Source organism: Cavia porcellus, unplaced genomic scaffold (genome assembly GCF_034190915.1).
Source record: "Cavia porcellus strain 051 isolate PalLab524CR breed Dunkin Hartley unplaced genomic scaffold, mCavPor4.1 scaffold_2, whole genome shotgun sequence".
NCBI lineage: Eukaryota > Metazoa > Chordata > Mammalia > Rodentia > Caviidae > Cavia > Cavia porcellus.
In genome coordinates, this window is record NW_026947485.1 from 84112554 (window position 1) to 84132352 (window position 19799).

The 19799-nt window shown below is 37.4% G+C and overlaps 1 protein-coding gene across 1 annotated transcript in view; it reads left to right on the plus strand.

Annotated features, from left to right (window-relative positions):
- The first annotated feature begins 4881 nt into the window (after positions 1-4881).
- The window catches only part of Smc3 (structural maintenance of chromosomes 3), a 33246-nt gene continuing 18328 nt past the window's right edge, over positions 4882-19799 (plus strand). The window contains exons 1-13 of the mRNA XM_003475165.5: positions 4882-5038; positions 5903-5978; positions 10543-10581; positions 12176-12243; positions 13207-13278; positions 13669-13748; positions 14196-14274; positions 15419-15536; positions 16434-16609; positions 17072-17152; positions 17374-17538; positions 17903-18024; positions 18980-19193. Of these exons, the coding sequence (XP_003475213.1) occupies positions 5024-5038; positions 5903-5978; positions 10543-10581; positions 12176-12243; positions 13207-13278; positions 13669-13748; positions 14196-14274; positions 15419-15536; positions 16434-16609; positions 17072-17152; positions 17374-17538; positions 17903-18024; positions 18980-19193 (1305 nt within the window). The 5' untranslated portion in view covers positions 4882-5023. The remainder of the gene's footprint in view (positions 5039-5902; positions 5979-10542; positions 10582-12175; positions 12244-13206; positions 13279-13668; positions 13749-14195; positions 14275-15418; positions 15537-16433; positions 16610-17071; positions 17153-17373; positions 17539-17902; positions 18025-18979; positions 19194-19799) is intronic.

Sequence of the window (19799 nt, forward strand, 5' to 3'; positions counted from 1 at the left end):
AGGATAAAGATAAAAAAGTAAATAATGGAGTGGAGATTGAGATAAAAGAGGGCATAACAACGAAACAGCGCAGATCGAAACATAACCATTTAAGCAGAATAGTGTTTCACCACCAGATAATCCTAACCTAAAAGTAGTTACCATATTGTTTCTTTCTTTGAAATCCTTGAGTACAACTTCGTATACTGTAGCATTAAGTATATCAAAACAATGTAAAACCATTCAAGAGAATGACAGCATTACAGAGTATTTAGAATCGACTAACAAAATGAACAATGGTTTCTGTATAATCTCCTTGTCTTTAAAAGGTTTTTGCTTATACTATCGTACATAATAATATCCAGTTTTTGCTTATACTATCGTACATAATAAAATCCAATAAGATACAGCCTATTTAGACCATTGGAGACAGAAGGACAAAAGCTAGATGAGACTTCAAAACAAGATGATACTAAATCTGTATTACCTATTAAGATGTCATTTTCTCCAAAATAGCTGTTCCTATCATCTAATCTTCTCTGCCTCATTTCTGTTAAGCTCTTTTTCTGTCCGTAGCTGTCAGTTTGTCTTCTTCATTTTGTTCTCTGCTCCATTCGTTGTGGCCTCTCTGCCATTATTTCTGGATTCTTTGTATTTTTCTTTTTTTAGAATATCCTGCAATACTCTCTGTAGAGTTGAATTGGTGGTTGCAAATTCCCCCAGTTCCTCTTTATCCTGGAAGCACCTTGTTTTTTCCATCAATTTCCAGGGACAGTTGTGCAGGATATCTCAATCTTGGCTGGAGATTATTATCTTTCAATGCTTGAATTATTTCCCCCCACGCTCTTCGTGATTTGATGGTTTGTGCAGAGAAATCTGCTGTAATTCTGATGGGTGTTCCCTTGTAAGTGGTCTGTTTCTTGTCTCTTACAGCTTTTAATATTCTGTTCTTGTATTGAATTTCTGGAATTTTTATTATTATATGCCTGGGTGTTGCTCTGTTTGGGTTGTAGGTAGCTGGGGTCCTGTATGCCTCATACATCTGAGTATCTTTACCTTTTGCTAAATTAGGAAAATTCTCCTGGATTATTTCTGTGAGTAGCTTTTGTAGTTCACTTGTTTGTGTCCCTACTTCTTCTTTTATGTTCTTAATCCTTAAGTTATGGATCCTCTTATCATCTTCTTGTCTTTGTATTATTGCTGTTTGTTTCTTTGTTACTTTTAAGAAGTTTTTCATTTCATTCTCCCATATTACAAGTCTGCCCTCCAGTTCAGATAGTCTGTCCTTAGTTTCTTTCAAGCTGTTATGCCAGTCTTCTATAGACTTTTTAGTATCTTGGTAGTCCCTTTGAACCTGCTTCACGTATTCTATGCTTTCTCTGTTTTCTCCATCAAACAATTCTCCCCTTTTTTTCTGTTCTTCCATTCCACCACCTGTTTTTTCTTGGGTGGTACTTAGCATTTCTCTAACTATTCTGCATACTTCTAGCTTCAGGTCATTGATAACTTCATTCCTGAATTGGTCTATGAGGCACTCTATATGGTGCCTTATGTGTATTGGTGTGGTGTCTGCTATTGCCTGTTTCTCAGAATTGGAGGCCGAGGAGCCTTTCTTGTTGCTGCCTCTTCCCATGCTGCCTCTTCTTCTCTGTTCCTTATATATGCAAGCTTATATAAGAGGCCCAGCTTCTCTCCCCGTCAGCCACAGCCTGATCGAATTGCGCCGGTTAGGTGTTCCCGCTCACCGCTGCGCACCAGGGAGTTACGGACCAGGCAGCCTACGCGTCTCCCCTCCCGGCCACCGTCAGGCTCTGCGATCTGGGTTGGGACAGTCTACCAGGTCCGCCGGCAGCGTCACGCAGGCCAGGCACTTTTCACCAATCCCGCCCGAGAGGGGGATGTGTGACTGGAGTCGCCACCGCACCCTGCTCCCGCAGGACTGCTCGGGCCCAGAAAGTCCTCTGCTGGAGTCAAACTGTGGTAGTGTGTCAGTTTCTCTCACTCACCTCACCACAAGTCAGTGCACGCCTCCCTGCCGTTCGCAGATTGCCGTTCTCAGAGCTTCCGCGCGTCTCTCTCCTTGCCGCGCCCTGTAGAGGCAGCCAGCCGCCGCGCGGCGGGAAACCCAAATCGCGGCTTACAATGGCGTGGTTCCAGCCTCCACACCGAGTCTTTTCTGTTCCTGTTTTAGCAGCAGGACTGCATTCCAAGTTGGCTTCTCTCAGCCCAGTTCGTTCCTGAGTCAGCAGAGCATATCTCCACCGACTTATGTCTCCTTAGTCCGCACCATTCCTGGCTTCTGAGCCGAGTCTTTCAGAGAGCCTCCGGTAGTTGCTGTTATCTGTCCGCCATGTTCTCCCGGAAGCTCTCCCCACATTTGTATTCTTGATATCTCGATTAGCTGGCATATAGGAGCCAGATGCTTTGCTTCTTGTATTTTCATTCATAAGTATTTATTATTTTTTATGAACTCATTACTGAGGAAATGGCTAGAACAAAATAAAGTAGGAACTCTTGTCCAGAGACAACTATATAAACAAGTAAGAAAATAGCACTATCAAATGCATTTTGTAAAACTTTTATTTTGAAGGTAGTGAAAATACAACAGAAGAAGACAAAACAAAGTCAGTGGGGACAATGCAGTGAAACTGGTACAGAACTTCACAGCAGGTTACTAGGATAACAGTAATAGGTACCATAGTATATCTTGTTATCTTCACAATAGTTGTCCAATCAATTAGGTATAGCGAAATCAAACCAAAACCAGAATATTATAAAACCAATTGAAAGAGAATATTTGATAGGACAAAACAATCATAGCAAAACAAACAGTGAAAACGTTTGCCTTCAAACAGAACATAGAACGAAATCCCCATATTTGCTATATTGCATATGGTAATCCTCCCAAGAGATGCTCAGACCTCTGTCTCCAGTTGCTAAGGGGGTGGGGTTGAGGGGTTTGGAGGGTGGTGGCAGATGGGATGTTTGATTCTCAGCCTGCATGCAGATGCAGGCCCACCAGAACGGCTGACAGGTTCTCTTCCTGGTTCACCCCGGTGGCACTTACCAAGACGGTGGGTGAATTGCTTTCTTGTGCAGCCACCTAAATTCCACCATGGCTGGATCTCGGGAGCGGCTGACTGGTTCTCCTACTGGCTCCTGCCCGAGGTGCTTACTCAAACACATTTTGATGTTTTAGTTTTTCATTGAAAACTAAAGTGTTTCTGCCTACGTAATAGTTGATTATATAAGATTCACTTAAACCCGGGATAGCTGAGGCAGACAAATCAAAAGTTCAAAAGCCAGCCTGGGTAACAGCCAGATCATTTCAAAATAAATATTAAAAAGATTGGGAATAGCTGGAGTGGTGCTTGCCTAGAATTCTAGGCATCAGAAAGCAGAAGTGCAAATCTCCAAGACTGAGGTAGGAGGGGTTCCAAATTAGGGCCCAGCCTTGGCAACTCAGTCATTTAGTGAGATCTGACCAAATTTAAAATGGAATAGGGACCTAAATTTGTGGTTATCACCCCCATCCTGGGTTTGATTCTCAATAGAGAAAAAATTATTTAATATAAGGCTAAGGCAGAAAGTAGAAATCTCATTAGTGTGAAAGTTGAAAGTTGTGACAAATATTTTGGTGGTTTTATCAACCTTGGGTTTGTTTGTTTGTTTGGTCTTTTTGAGACAAGATCTTGCTATGCAGTTCAGGCTGGCCTTGAGCTTATTTTGTAGCCCAGGCTGGTTTCAAATTTGCAAAAATCCTCCTGCTTCAGCCTCTTGAATGCTGGGATTACAAGGCGTGCATCACCACTTTCAGCTCAACCTCCTTTTTATAAACTAAAAGGTGGAGGCTTAAAACTTAAATACCAATAAAATCCCTAAAATTCCACAGATAGAGACCTTTAATCCTCAGGTGAAATGTTTAAGCAAGTTTTTGTTTTGTTTTATGAATGTGGCAATGAGGAGCTGTATACAATTGGACCTGGATTCCAAAAGAGGTATGTTTATTGAGTTTGGAGGTTATAAATACAGTTCAGTCCCACAAACAATGGAGTGGGGGCAGAATTGCCTCACGCAGCGAGTTGGGTGAGGGGGGACCCATTTGGGTGTTTTATTCTCTTTGCAGCAAGTAATTTCAGCTTAGTGCAGAGGTCCAACTTTAAGAGGATATGTTTTTCTCCCAATACTCAGGGGGATCAGATACTACTTACTCCACTAGTACCTATTAGCATTGCGATTTTTATTTTAAAAGGAAGCATTTAATTTCATCTACATGTTGGTTAAAGACTGTACAATTCTGCCTAGATTTAAAAGTATATAGCAGAGGCAACAGCTCCCGGGATATTATCACATCCAGGAAAAATTTCTAGCATTGACAGAGCCCTTTAGGGGTTATCTTGAGCGTGGTCTCGGAAGGTATCTCAAGCTGGTAAAAACTATTCGGGGCCAGAGCTGCAGAGACTCTGCACCCTATAATTCTAGCTGTCATCAGGATTCCGAGAATTACAGGACCCGCAGGGTCCCACAGCTCTACACGTTTTAAACAGCTGGGAACCACGTGGCTACCTGCCAGTTCCGCTATTGGCTCTTCCAAATTTACGCTCAGCTTGGCGCCGAACTTTTTCCCCTACTTTTGGACTCTACCATTAGCTCCACGTACGGAGGGAGGATAGAACAACTTTATAATCAAGACTTCTCCAGAGAGAACTTCCAACTAACCCTTAGAAAACAGGCACACATTTCTAAGCCAAATGAAACCACATAACAATAGAGAAGAATGCTCGTTTTTGAAAGTAAAACGAAGACAAAACCGAAGCGCAAACCAGCAGCTGATTCCCCTATATATATATATTTTTTGTTTGGCTTCGAACTTGGTTCCGTCCAAGGCGCGGGCTCCGCCTTCCCGCATGCCGCCATTTTCTTTGGCTGGAGGGGAGCGAGTGGTGCTCGGGGGGGAGGGGTCTCCTGGCGCTTCTTCTGAGCCTGCGGCCCGGCTGTAGCAGCTCCAGGGGAAGACCCTCTCCCCGGCGAGGGGCGCAGAACCATGTACATAAAACAGGTAGGGACCGCGCGTCCCTCCCTCCGTCACGGCTAGGTGAAGACCGCTCTTGGAGGCGGAGGTTTTAAGCGCGGGTGGCGCGCGGCCTCGTCTCCTCCTGCGGTGGGCCGGGGCCAGCGGGGCGCGCGGGGTGTGTGACGGGAGGGGAGGGGAGAGACGCGGGCGCTCCCGGGTTGTGGAGGGGCGGGCTGCGAGCGGGCCAGGCCTTCCCTGGCAGCCAGCGAGGGCGTGGGGCTGCGGGTTGCGGGGTGGCAGTCTCTTCTGCCTGGGCGCCCCTCGGGGGCGTAAGCTGTCATCCGGGGCTTTTCCGCAGGGTTTACCCGGGAAGTACGGGAGTAGGACCTGCTTCTTAGGGACGGAGCGGCGTCTCTGCGTCCCGTTGTTTACTAGTGTCAGAAAGGCCTTCCCGCCAAGAATCCACCCCAAGAATGGGCCCACTCACACGAGTTGGAGAACGCTTTTCTGTTGTATATGTCGGCCTCTGAGCGCCCCTTTGGAACATTGGCTCTTTGGGGCTGGCTGGGGTATCGGCTGAGCTCTGGAGAGAGCAGTGGTCCCGGAGCTGTCTGTCTGCGTGGTAGACTTATTACGGCATTGCAGTGTGCAGTGACCCAGTTAACTTCAAGTGTTCTTGATTTTGAGGATTCCTTAACGGATGACTTACAAAAATAAACACTGCATTGGGCAGAGTAGTGAGAAAAGGTTGAATTTTTTTTCCAGAATTTCAATCTCCACGTTCCAGAATGAATTTTTCTTATTATGGAAGTCAGAGTTTTTCTATTTTGCACTTAAAAAGGATAAGAAAGAAAAGATGCTGATTTAGAGTTTTTTCTTGTGTGTTCTCAAAAATATCTCTTTTATTAGGTGATTATCCAGGGTTTTCGAAGTTACAGAGATCAAACAATTGTAGATCCTTTCAGTTCAAAACATAATGTTATCGGTAAGTGTTTCTGATTTACTATATCAGATTTACAATCTGTTAGCAGATAAGTACACTCTGTCCGTCTGTATAGAGGCTTAAGGACATAGGAGTTGTCTTTGAATGTTAAGTAAATTTTTTTGTCTGATAGTCACACTAATGAATTGCTGAGTTTCTATACTGTAAAAACTTAAAATCTTGGGGTGTCAATCATAAGTTACTGCTTTTGGGGCCTGGCGGTATAACTGAGTGGTAGAGCCTTTGTCTTGCAAAGTTGGACACTGTTGGACCCCCGCCCCCAGTACCAACCCTTGCCACAAGAAAGTCCTCATTTTTGAATATAGTTTGTATGTATGGCAATGTATCTTAATAGCTTTAAATTTATAGGGAACAGTAATTTAGCATTTGAACCATTCTGTTCTTGATATGTCACATCCTAATTCAAATACTCACCATTGCTTTATTTAAAAAATGATCATTCTTTATTCATAATTGAAATTCTCAGTCACCCCTGCCCCCTGTAGTCGCACTGCTATATAAGCTTGATGGGGCTAGCAATAACAGAATGTGGTTCAAATTTGTTTTTTAAACCTTTTCATTCTTCTCATTGCAAAGTGTAGATGATACCTTGTTTCAGGGATTTTGGGAAGATTAAATGAGAAGGCATTTGTGTGAAAATAAAGAGCTAGTGTGATTATTAATAGTATTTAGTTGGTATAGATTCTTAAGGTAATAGTGTCTATTTGAACTATTACAACTAACAAAAATGTTGAGTAATCTTATAAAGGATCTATAAAATCATGACCATTTGATTATGTCTGTAAGGTCTCAAGTATTAACTTTTAACTCAAGTTTTAACTTTTGTCAGGCAACTGTTTTGCTACTTTGGTTGCAACATGAGGACTAACAGTCACTTTGTTTTTTGAGACAGGGTCTCACTTTGTGGTTCAGGCTGGCCTTGAACTCACTGTGTAGCCAAGCCTGGCCTCAAACTCATGGTGATCTTCTTTCCTCAGCCTACTAAGTGCTGGAATTTCAGGTGTACACCACCACCATGCCCAGCCGAACAGTCACTTTTACAAAGGAAATATGTCTAAGAAGTTTTTCTTTTGTGTTAACTAAAACACACCTAAGATGACTTTATCGGGTTAAGCATGTTTTAAAAACAGGTTCTGTAGCCAGGCATGGTGGTGCATGCCTATAATTCTGGCACTCAGAGGCTGAGGCAGGAAGATCATTGAGTTTGAGGCTAGCCTCGGCTAGATACTGCATTAGTGAGACCCTGTCTCAAAAAATAAAATAAAATAAAGGACTTAATAATCTAAGACCAAAAATAGTGTGTACTGAGATTGACTTTAAAAATATGTGGTAAAAGGATACCACTGGTTGTTTAATGATTTTGACCCTTAAAAATATCTCGATTTGAAAGCAGTTGTCTCTTGTACTGAGCCTTGGGTGTTTGATACATGTACCAAACACAGCTTGTCCTCCTTATCTACCTGTTCCCAGTCCTTAGATTCAACCAAGTGCAAACTGTAAATGTTAGAGGTAAGTTGAGTCTTTACTGAATATGTATAGACATTTTGCCTTGTCATTTTCTGAACAAGATGACTGTATGTAGCATTTATTGGCAAAGGTAACAAGAGGCCGATTTTTAGCTGATTTTTATTCTTCTATTCAACCATTAACGTATTACATATTGCAAGTATTGTCAGAGAGGATACATGTAGGTTGTGTGCAAATCTTATATGTTGTTTAAATATAAGAGCCTTAAGCATTGTTGGATTTTGGTGTTCACTGTGTGGGAGGGTTGCCCTTGAATCATTATCCCATGGAGATGAGGAACGACTACATACAGTTCACCTTTTTAGGATTGTTTTAGCCCTGTTTGTTTAACAGTACTGGGGATTTAACACAGGCCTCCTACCCACTAGGCAAGTACTCTTGGCCATGAGTAATATTCCCAGCCTTTTTAAATTTTAGTTTGAGACAGAACCTTGCTAAATTGCCCAGACTGCCTGAGCTTCAAAGTGGAGCTGCTGTGCCTAGACTCTCAAGCCTTCTAACAAAAGAAATATGTATTGGTTTAGAATATTATAGGAGAACATAAAAGCTAAGAAGAAGAAATCTAAATTGTAGTTCTAGCCAGCCATGAATTTCTTAATAACAGTTCATACCAGTGATGGCGAACCTTTGGAGCTTTTATGATAATAAACAGCCCAGTGTTACAGGTGTGCCATAGGTTTGGCACCACTGACCAGTGTGTCTTAGCCTAGTTTTGTAGAAAACAGTAGGGTTTAGCTGCTCAGGCCTTAGTAGGAGGTACTGTCTAAGGGTAGTGAGGGAAAAGCTGGTCAAGCTTTGTAAAGAAGACAGCTGGTTTGTGGTTGTGTTAGGTAATTTTCAGACAGACCTCGTCATTGCACCATGCCTTAGACAAAAAAAAAGAATGGTACAGAGAATATTTAATGTATCCTTTACCTAGTTCCCCTGTGGTTAACGTTGTCTCTGCTTGTCTTACTGTTTGCACACACTCTTGTGTTTTCTGTGCATATTTTTTTCTTAAGAATAAGTTACGTACATTGTGAGTTTTTTGCCTCTGACTTCATGCCTTTTTTTTTTGTATGGCACTGGGAATTAGACTCAAGGGTGCTAATCCTCAGCCTCTTGAACACCTGGAATTAGAGGAGTGTGCCACTATGCTGGGTTCAATATGTATTTGGTAAGAACAGGGAAATTCTCTTACATAATCATAGTACAGTTATCAGCTTAACCAACTTAATATTAATGTCATAATTTGTCCATTTTTCAGTTATGTTGATTGACCCAGAAGCATTCTGTATAGCATTTTTCCCTGTATTAACAGGATCTAATTTAGGGTTAAGTGTTGGATTTAGTTATGTCTCTTTCTGCTCCTTTAACTGAGTCATTTCCTTGAGGTTTTTTTGTTTGTTTGTTTGTTTGTTTGGTGTTTTTGTTTTTTTGGTTTGTCTTGACACATTTCTGCTGGCTTTAACTGCCAGTGATACCAGCATGACTGCCATTGGGTGGCTTGTACCACTGGTGTACAAATGAATTTAATCACTTTTTATCCATCTTTTCAGTAATAAAACCACTTACCAGTTTACCCCAAGTATCTCTTGGGCAATGCGTTTGTTTACATACTGACTATTCTGAGTGATGCTCAGACAGGTGTCATTTCAAACAGTGGATTCCTGTAGTTATGTGTGTACCACCCACCTGGCAGTGTGGCTGTGTCATTATTGTGTTACTACATTGTTCCTTAAATGATCTATCCTTTTCAGAGTAGCATATATGGAGGCACATGTGGTTTTTCTACCTCTTATCTGTGATACTGTGTTACTTATGATTAGCCAAAGATTGTAGCCAGTGTTTTCACTATGTAGTTACTATTTTTTTTTTCCTTTAGAACTAATTAACATTTTGGAAGATGTTTTTGAATCATGCAAATATTGTGCTTTTCGAAATTTTCCCTTAGTTTTGGCATCCTTTGATGACTCTTGCCTTTCTTTTAATGGTTATAAAATGATGCTATTTGTAGCACTCTTTTTGCTTTTTATTGTTGAAACTTGGTATTTTTCCATACATAAGAATCCTCTCTTAACCTAATTATTGTTCTTTACTATGAGTATGAGCTTCATGGATTATTCTCCCCGCCAGTAATAAATATTTAGGAAGTTATTTTGGTGCTTATAGTGCTCTAGATTTAACCGGCAAAAGCCCTCATTTGGCTCTGCTGCTTGTTGTATGCTTTTGTGTATGTTTGGAAATGTGTGTACACTTTACTAGGGATTGAGCCTAAGGCCTTCTCACTGAGCTACCTTTCCAGCCCTTTTGCTAAGCTGGGCTCAAGCTTGCAATCCTGCCTCATTCTCCTTGAGTGCTGGAATTAGAGGTGTATGTCACCATGCCTGACGTATAGATTGTTAAAGATAATAACTATGGAGATAAAATGTCTAGGCTGTTTGAGTCAAAACTGAGAAAGATTAGTGTAGTTACTGATGACTTCAACACTATTTCACTAAAATAACCCATTAAATCAAAAGTATTTGATATCTTTACGTACAGCTGCTTACGTTTGAAATGAGATTGTAAGAGAAAGGACATAATTGCTGGCATATTTGTAGTTCTGTTAGACTATACATGCTGTGTATGGTTGATGTAGTTTTAGCATGAGACTATTCTAGAATTTGAAGTGTTTTAGAATGTTAACTATATGTAAATCTTTAAATTTCTAGATATATGTATATATAATTAAGTAGAATTGTACCTCTGTTGGTATGATTATAAATTATAAGTATCAAGTAGCATATTTACTGATGTCTGTTCATTTTAAACGGAGAAAAGCAAGAGAATCAAAATGTCTGTTTTAAAAAAATATCTGAAGTTTATACAAAAATTACTGTCATTTGCTTAGGTTTGTTTAATCTCTTGTTCATCATCATTCATTTAATTTCAAACTTTAAAGAGTTAGAAAATTGGATTTCAAAAATTCTGGCACATTTAACAGTTTGTGTTACTAATTTTCTGTATAAAATAACTTGTACTTTTTGAAATTTTACAGTGGGCAGAAATGGATCTGGAAAAAGTAACTTTTTTTATGGTATGTATTATTTAAATTCTAAGTGTATTAAGATACAGATGTTTTAAGTTAATTGAAATCATTGCTTTTCTAAGATTATATGGACATGAAACCCAAGAAATATTTGTACATATAGGGTTATGGCTTAGTATAGAAGGTAAACTTTTCGGAGTATAATGTCTTCATTCTACTCTGTATCAGTGAATAATTACGTGAGACTTAGCAAAACACTGTCTTGGATTATTTTCATTGTAACAATGAAACCATTGCTCTTAGGTGGGTTATGAGAATCAAATGAAATAGTATAGATTAAAGCATTTTTAAAACTTGAATGCAGTAAATAACTATAAATGCATATGTAAAAATTACATAAATGAATAAGTTGTAATTTGGGAAAACTATTTCTGTTTTACCACTTAAGAACATAGTCTAAAACAATCATTTTTGTAAAGAATTGGAAAGGTCTAAAGAATTTGAGACTTAAAGACTAATGTCAGTTTGAAGATAGTAAGAAGAACTTTGAAAATTCTCTCTAAAGTATATTTAAGTATAATAGTGCTTGTGTTAAATTTTTTAGGAGAAAAAATATTTTAAGAGAATTGGATTGAAGAAAGAAATAGGTTGGAAAAGTTTGAGCTTCTTGGTTGGATAGTACTTGAGAAAAAGAGGAGTTTAAAGATCCAGTTTATTTTGTGCAGTATACTGTAAACCCCAAAGATTTGTGGACTGCATACCCGCCAGTGGTTGTAATTTGCTGATGGCAAGAGAGCAGATTGGAGTGGAGTGTGCATTTCAGAATCTCAGGTGTGAGGGCTATGAGTGTTAAGAGTTCAGTTTCTTGGGCACTGCAGCCCAATTAGGCACTCTGGAAGTTGGAATGGCTCCTCATTAAGTCTAGAAGGTAAGGGTAGTACAGGCAGTGCAATAAAGTTAGAAATCTAAACCATTTCCTAGTATTTTCTTAAGTTTAGAAAGATGCATTATACTATGATGGTAATTTGGATATGATTTCACCAGACAATACAATTTTTTAGCTCTCTTGTAATGCCGTGGGATCACTACTGTATAGTGGTTTGTCTTTATGGAGTGCGTGACTGTATAATGTTAAGCTAACCAGTCAGTTGTGAGTTTTGAATGAGACGTAGCTCCTAGTTCTGCTTCTCTCATTGTTTGTACCTAAGGGTTTTCTCTTTGTTTTCCTTTCTTCACATGTTTCAGTCAGAAATAAATACCCCACCAGCTGGGGACTGAACCATGGCCTTTGCACTGGGTTACATCCCCAGCCCTTTTTTAAAAATCTTTTTTATTTTCCAGACAGGGTCTCCCTCAGTTGCCCAGGGTGGGCTTGAACTTGCCATTTTTCTGCCTCAGCCTCCCAGACAGCTACTGTATCTGGCTTAGTGAAAACTTTTAGTATCTTTGTTGTATCATTTCATACCTGATTAGTCTACTGTACAGGGAGATTTTCAATGGTAATTTTGTCTGTGTGAAGCAGTCTGTTATCTTCAATGTTTGTTACCTGACACACTGTATTCTGTTAAGGTGTGAGAAATTATGAAAAAAATAGTAAGTTTTCTTTTAGAGTATACTAATAACTCTGCTTTTTTATTTTTAGCAATTCAGTTTGTTCTCAGTGATGAGTTTAGTCATCTTCGGCCAGAACAACGATTGGCTTTGTTACATGTGAGTGAGATCACTTTCCGATGTTACTACGTATTTAAAAAAAATACATTGTCAGTCTTAGTTAAAAAAATCATTTGTTCAAGTTTCAGTCCTTTGTAAATGTGATACTGTGTGTCTCTTAAGTGCAGCCATTGAAACCAGAAACTAAATTGGTACTTAGCAAATTTTGAAAAATACTTATAGACAAAATGAGATTCCACATTATGTCTTAAATATGTCTCATACACAGGGAGTTTTGTTTCACTTACCATCTTTTATTTTTTTCTGCATTTTGAATTCATAGCTCATAATCAGGATCAATATCTGAATAAAAAATCAGATAGGCATTAAGAGAATTATTAGCCTCTTTACATATCATTCTTCATTTTGTTGAGTGATTGCAGTTTCTAGAACCTACAAATGATCTGGACTTGGTTTGTAGTTGTGTCATGGTTTGGTCTAAATGTGTTATGTTAAATGTGTAAATTTCTGTCGTAAAATTACATATAAAACAGAGTTTTGGTAATCTCACGATTTCTTATTTCTTTCCAACAGTAAGATGAGGCTCGAAGAACCTCAAGGTATATATAAGTTATTAGCAACTGGACAGAATTAGGTGACTGTGGGGTATTATGGTCTAATAAAGTTCCTAGTTTACAGAATCCAAGTTTGTTATCTTCTGTATAGTTCTTTCAGAATCAAAAACTGAGAAGTTTTTTTAAATCTTGATTCTGTGTTTCTGATACTTTGATAAGAAGAGTATATACTATCCTAACAGAAATTTTTCTCCCTTGAGTGCAGCTTGTTACCATATACTGGACTTCGAAAAGTGTTTAAAGATAAGGATGAGGGTGTGACTCTGGGAGAATGCTTTTCATGCACAAGACTCTGGAAATGATCCACAATACCACTGCCATCCCAAAAAAGATGTTTAATATGAAATACTACCTAAATGATAATTTTCTCATTTTTCTCATGTTTCAGGAGGGTACTGGTCCTCGTGTTATTTCCGCCTTTGTGGAAATTATTTTTGACAATTCAGACAATCGGTTACCAGTAAGTACTTTACTCTTTCTTTTAGTAATAATGATGAGAATTTTATTGATACAGCTAGTTTCTTCGTATTTTGAAACATTTATGGATCTACTTCTTTTATATATATTTACTATAAAATAATATATAATTACATAGTTTAACTCCTGATTTTTGTCTTCTAAATTGTAATGAACATTTTGATAAACAACAGATAGGATTGCTACTGTAAAAAATATCTTTGAGTATTTGTAGCATCATCTTCAGTGAGATGGAAACTAAAATAATCATGGTTAAGGTCTTTTTTTAATACAGACCCAGATTCCAATATGGTTAAGGTCTTTAAAATGATCTGTTTCTAAAAAGTTTCCTATTATGTTAAATTAACTTGGAGCTTGTACATTTTTCATTTAGATTGACAAAGAGGAAGTTTCACTTCGGAGAGTTATTGGTGCCAAAAAGGATCAGTATTTCTTAGATAAGAAGATGGTCACGTAAGCTTTTTTCTTACTTTGACAATTTATTTTTTGTTTACTTTTTTCATTTTGTTTGACTTAGAATCTCACTGTGTAGTTTAGGCTGGCTCTAAATTCACTTATGTAGCCCAGACTGGCCTCAAACTTGCAGTGATCTCCTTCCTTAGCCTCCCAAGTACTGGGATTACAGGCATGTGCCACCACATCTGGCAATAATTTCTTTTAAAAAAAATTAAAATATTCCTTTACTTCATATATATAAGAGGTATTAATCACCTTATGTTTAGCAAGTTTGTATTTAGAGGATGAGCATAGGAATCCCAAAGTTTTCTGAAGCTGATGCAGTGGATGGTTTAATGGTGAGTCTGTAATTCTAATGCAATTTAATTCAGGAGCTGGTCTGCTTATTCATTGTTGTTGGGTGCTTTAAAATTACCTAACAGGAATTTTGGTGTTTATCAACAGGAAAAATGATGTGATGAACCTCCTTGAAAGTGCTGGTTTTTCTCGGAGCAATCCGTATTACATTGTTAAACAAGGAAAGGTAAAACAATTATATGTGCTTTTTATGTAAAAATTTTTTTTCTAAGTGTATGTTTCTTGTGAATGATGAATGTTCTTTATTAGCTCTAATTGTTAAGCTGAAGCAAAAATGAACCTTACTGTCTTGTTTTCATTGATTTATTTTCGATTGGAATGAGTATTTTGTGTGGCCTTAAGGCACCAAGTAGATCCATTGTTGAGATACAGGTATTTTGGCACACTTCAGTATTCAAAGCTTACATTAACAGAAATCTGCCACAGTGTTACGTGCTATTTTCCTGTAAAGAGATTATGTTATTTAGCAGCTCTACTACAAACTGTTGCTCATTGTTCTGCTGCTGCCTCATTTTATTTTCAACTGTATCTTAGCTAATTTCTTTTACTTAGAACTTGCCTTCCAGTAGGGATTTGTGGGTTTGGGGTTTTGTCTTTGGTTACTGCTGTCTTAGGGACTCTCTGATGTGCATACTTTTGATAGGCCATGTTTCCAATTTTGATTCCTGATCGCTTATAGAGTGTGAAAGTGATTGTCACATCAGCTTTGAATGCGGTGACAGCAGTTTTGACTTTAGTGTTGTTTGTTAAATTGCGTGGTACTTAAGTTGTACCAGTTTCTCTATATTTGGAGCATGCTGTTTCTTGTTCTACTTTTAATTTTATAGTTTTTTTTTTTTTTTTGTCTTTTTTTCGTTTTTATCGGTACCAGGGATCGAACTCACGACTGCCTGCTTGCAAGGCAGGCGCTTATGCCGCTGAGCTACACCCCAGCCCCTAATAGTATAGTTTTTTTAAAAAAAATGTGTATTCAGTGATGATTTTCCCTTTTTCTTTGAGAGTGTAGCTTGTGTATTTGTACCTTATTTTTGTCAAGAAAAAAATGATGACATGGGATCATTTTCAATTGTGTTAGTTTTTTCCGCAAAGATTTCATGAATATATGTATTAGCTTTACTTGGTGATTTTCATTTAAGGAGATACAGATATATTAGTGTATGTATTACATAAATTATATTGGCCAAGCTATATATACTAAAAATATACCTTATGTAGATATATGTACACACACTCTCTTTTCGAGGTGTAGTGTTCATATTCTTCAGTTGTAGTTTATAGTTCTATAATAATTATTTTTCTAAAATCTTTAGATTAATCAAATGGCAACAGCACCAGATTCTCAGAGACTAAAGCTATTAAGAGAAGTAGCTGGTACTAGGGTATATGATGAACGAAAAGAAGAAAGCATCTCTTTAATGAAAGAAACAGGTAACATAAGTGCTATACGCGTTATTTCTTTTTGTAGGAAGTTATTTTATTTGCTATAATAGTTAAAAAGTGTTAGAGTATATGATAATTTGCCTGTTTGCTGAGTGGAGAGAAAATTATTCTGAGGCAGTGTGATGTCTGAGATGTTCAGTAATTGAATAAATAAGTTTTAGGACTTTTTTTAGGTCCTTTGCAAGTCAGCTGCTGTACTTTGATTAGCTTCCTCCTCACTGTTAGTGATGACAAAGTTGAGTGTAACCCCTCTTTCTCTGGCCCCGTTGGAGTTAGCAGTTGACATTAGGTTTAAGCTATCCAAGAGCACATAAATGTAAAATTTGAATTTGGACTCTTCATTAGTACATTTATTATGGAAATTTTACTTTGCTTTTCAAGTGCTATGTCACATTGTGGCATAGTGTCATACTGGGTTTAGAACCTCACTATTACAGAGACATTATGACTTTAGAGTGATCTCTGGTCTGAAGCTTCTCCATGTAGTCTTATTTTGTAAATTGTGGTGAGTAGAGGAGCAAAGTAGTCTTGTGACTGGGAGCATACATTCAGTATATGATAGCTATAGGTAATGCTACTATTGATAAATACTGGGATCAGTAACACCACTGATGTTAGGGTTTTTTTAAATAATGTTATGGGAAGGCACGTTGACTTGAAAACAAAACTGTATTACCACATGTAATATAAGAATTACTTTTACTATGTGTAAGTTCTTTGATTTAAAAAATCATGTCATTTTAATATCTTAAGTTATCACCTAATACTAAATAATGCTGTAGTTTAAAGTAAATTTAGTTCATGTTATATTTAAAAAGTGAAATTACAATAAAAAATTTTACTCAGTTCCTCCACTTCCTCCTCATTCTTTTTTTTTTTTTAAAGAGGGCAAACGTGAAAAAATCAATGAGTTATTAAAATACATTGAAGAGAGATTACATACTCTAGAGGAAGAAAAGGAAGAACTAGCTCAGTATCAGAAGTGGGATAAAATGAGACGAGCCCTAGAATATACCATTTATAATCAGGAACTTAATGAGACTCGTGCTAAACTTGATGAGGTAAAGTATTTACCTGTGCAATTAAGATTAATTTTATTTTTATGAATATGCTAAAATCTTGTATTTATATTTTTTAATGATTTTTAATTTTTAGAAACTCAACTACAAATCTCTTAATTCATTAGTGACTGATACTTTTTTCCTTCCAGTTTATTGAAAGGAAAATGCCTAGACCTATGTGATACTTGTTATACTTGTACCTGAAATATGTAATGATGGTATCAGGCAGACCAGATGAGAGACAAACTATCATTAAAGCTTTGTGACTTTTTCTTAGCATACTATAATATATTTTACAAAATGCATTGTTGGCACTTTAAACCAAAGTTGTTTTATAGGAGATTGTTAACAAAATTTTTAAATGAATGGTCTTAGATTATTTTAGCTGATATAAAAATGTACTGTACATTATGAAATATTAAGTACAAAATAAATTAAAAGTGATGTGATTATTTTCTTCAGCTTTCTGCTAAGCGAGAAACTAGTGGAGAAAAATCTAGACAGCTAAGAGATGCCCAGCAAGATGCAAGAGATAAGATGGAGGTAAGATTATAAAAAAGATTAAATTTTACTTGTATTTCTGACCAGACTGAGCTCTTTTTATACGAGTTGCAGAATGGTAACCAAAGGAGAGTAGGGGATTATTAGATGGAGTGATACTAAAGATATGAGTGAAAAAAGAACGAGGGATGGGTTGATGGAGACATGATTCTGCTACTATACTGCTAATTGCCTGACATATTTTTCTGGTTCTTTTTGAATAGGATATTGAGCGGCAAGTTAGAGAATTGAAAACAAAGATTTCAGCAATGAAAGAAGAAAAAGAACAGCTCAGTGCTGAAAGACAGGAGCAAATTAAGCAGAGGACCAAACTGGAGCTTAAGGCCAAGGATTTACAAGATGAATTAGCAGGCAATAGTGAACAAAGGGTGAGTTAATATGCTAAAAATATAAGAGCCAGGCGTGGTGGCGCATGCCTGTAACCCCAGGACTTGGAGACTGAGGCAGGAGGATCTCCATGAGTTCTAATTCACCTTGAGCTACATAGCTAGACTCTTTCAAACAAAACAAAACAAAACAGCCCCCCCCCCACACACAAAAGCTAAAAAATGAAAGATAGGAGAACTATCTTTTCTGTGACAGCTTGTATGCTTGAATGTCTTGTATGTCTGATGTTGCAGTGTTGGTTTTCTTATGAATTTTAATGCAAAAGAAAGCATTTTATGTTAGACTTAAAAAATAAGCAAAAAATTTTAAACATAGCATTTTTACTTATCTCGCTTTATTTTACAGAAACGTTTATTAAAAGAGAGGCAGAAGCTACTTGAAAAAATAGAAGAAAAGCAGAAAGAACTGGCAGAAACAGAACCTAAATTCAACAGTGTAAAAGAAAAAGAAGAACGAGGAATTGCTAGGTCTGGAAATTTTTACCAACACTTAATTTCTATAGTTCTTCTATAGCGCCTGTGTAGCTAGGGGGTTAAGGTGGCGCTAGCACTGTAATGAAGGGCAAAGGTTAAATGTCCACCTCAGAATAAGCATAGCCAGTGTGAGGCAGCTGTGTGGGTCTTGTGCTGTTGTGTACACACCACTTACATTATTTCTACTCAGAAGCCCTAGGAGATTGACACCATCCTTACTTTAAATCCAACAAACTTGATTCTCCAAGAGGTTCAGTCATTTATTCAAAATAGCATAGCTAAACCTTTGACTTTTATTCTAATGGTGTGTGTTTCATTCTGCAATTTTCTTTCTTCACCCAGTGCTGGTGTAATATCTGGACGTGAGACCTTGGTTTGACTTGCTAATATTTGCCAATGTCTCATATTTTAGTGTATTATGTTTTTACACCTCTTTACATTATTTTAGTGAGTTGCCTGGTTATATCCTTGGCCCAGTTTTTTTCTTCAGGTTTTTCTCCCCTTTACTATTTTGTGAACTGTTTTGTGTAATCTGGACTTTGGTATTCTATACTTTAGACACTGTTTTCTCTTGACTATTCATCTTCAGAGTGTCTTCATTAAAAGGAGTTGAAAACGTTGATGAAGTTAAATTTAGTTGGAATACTTTCAACAGTAACCGAGAATAGGGAACTAGCATTGTCTAGTTTTATTCACTCAGACCTAGAGTTCACTGGACTTGCCTGAAATCCAGTAACAGTATGGGTGACTCTTCCTGACTTCATTTGTAATTTCAGTGTTAGTGTTACATAAAATTATTTTCCCAGGAAGATGTATTGTATAGCAGTTGATTTTGACATTGTCTTAGACATAGTTTTTAAGGCTGGACTATTATTGATGTTAGTGATTGCAATTAAACTTGGTTATTTCTTATTCTTATTTTCACCTTACTCTCTTTCATGTTGTGTAGACTGGCTCAGGCTACCCAGGAAAGAACGGATCTTTATGCAAAGCAGGGTCGGGGAAGCCAGTTTACCTCGAAAGAAGACAGAGATAAATGGATTAAAAAAGAACTCAAGTCTTTAGATCAGGCAATAAATGACAAGAAAAGACAGATTGCAGCTATACATAAAGATTTGGAAGACACAGAGGCAAATAAGGAGAAAAATCTGGAACAGTATAATGTAAGAACTTTTATTATGCTTTTGTTAAAATTTCTGAAGGATTCAAATACAGTTTTACCTACATGAGATTGTATTTTTAAACAAGTTTACATGGTACTCTTAAAATACATGGAAGTTACATACTTAGAAAAGTCCAGCACAATTTAATCTTCATGTAACAAGTTCTCTTTTTTTTAAAGAATGTTTTGTCTATGTCAGTGGGCATTCGTAGGTATTGAGTATATATGAAATCTTTTTAGGAATTGGAGGTGTTTACCTAATTTAATTTTAATAGGACTACAAATCTAAAAGAATATTATAGTATATTTAAAAGATTTTTGTTTTGTTTCTGTTTTTAGTATTGCTGGGCATTGAACCTTAAGACACTCACCACTGAACCATATCCCTGGCCCTTTGGATTTTTTTTGTTTTTGAGGCAAGGTCTTGCCCAGAACTTGGAATTCTGCTGTGTAGCTGGAATCAAAGTCGTACACCACTGTGCCTGGCTTCCATTTTTGTGTTCTAACATAATTTTTGTCAGTTTAATAACACTGTGAGATATATTCTTTATTAGTTAAAACAACAGTAGATTTCAGAAGCATTTCCCAAATGAATTAAACATTGTTT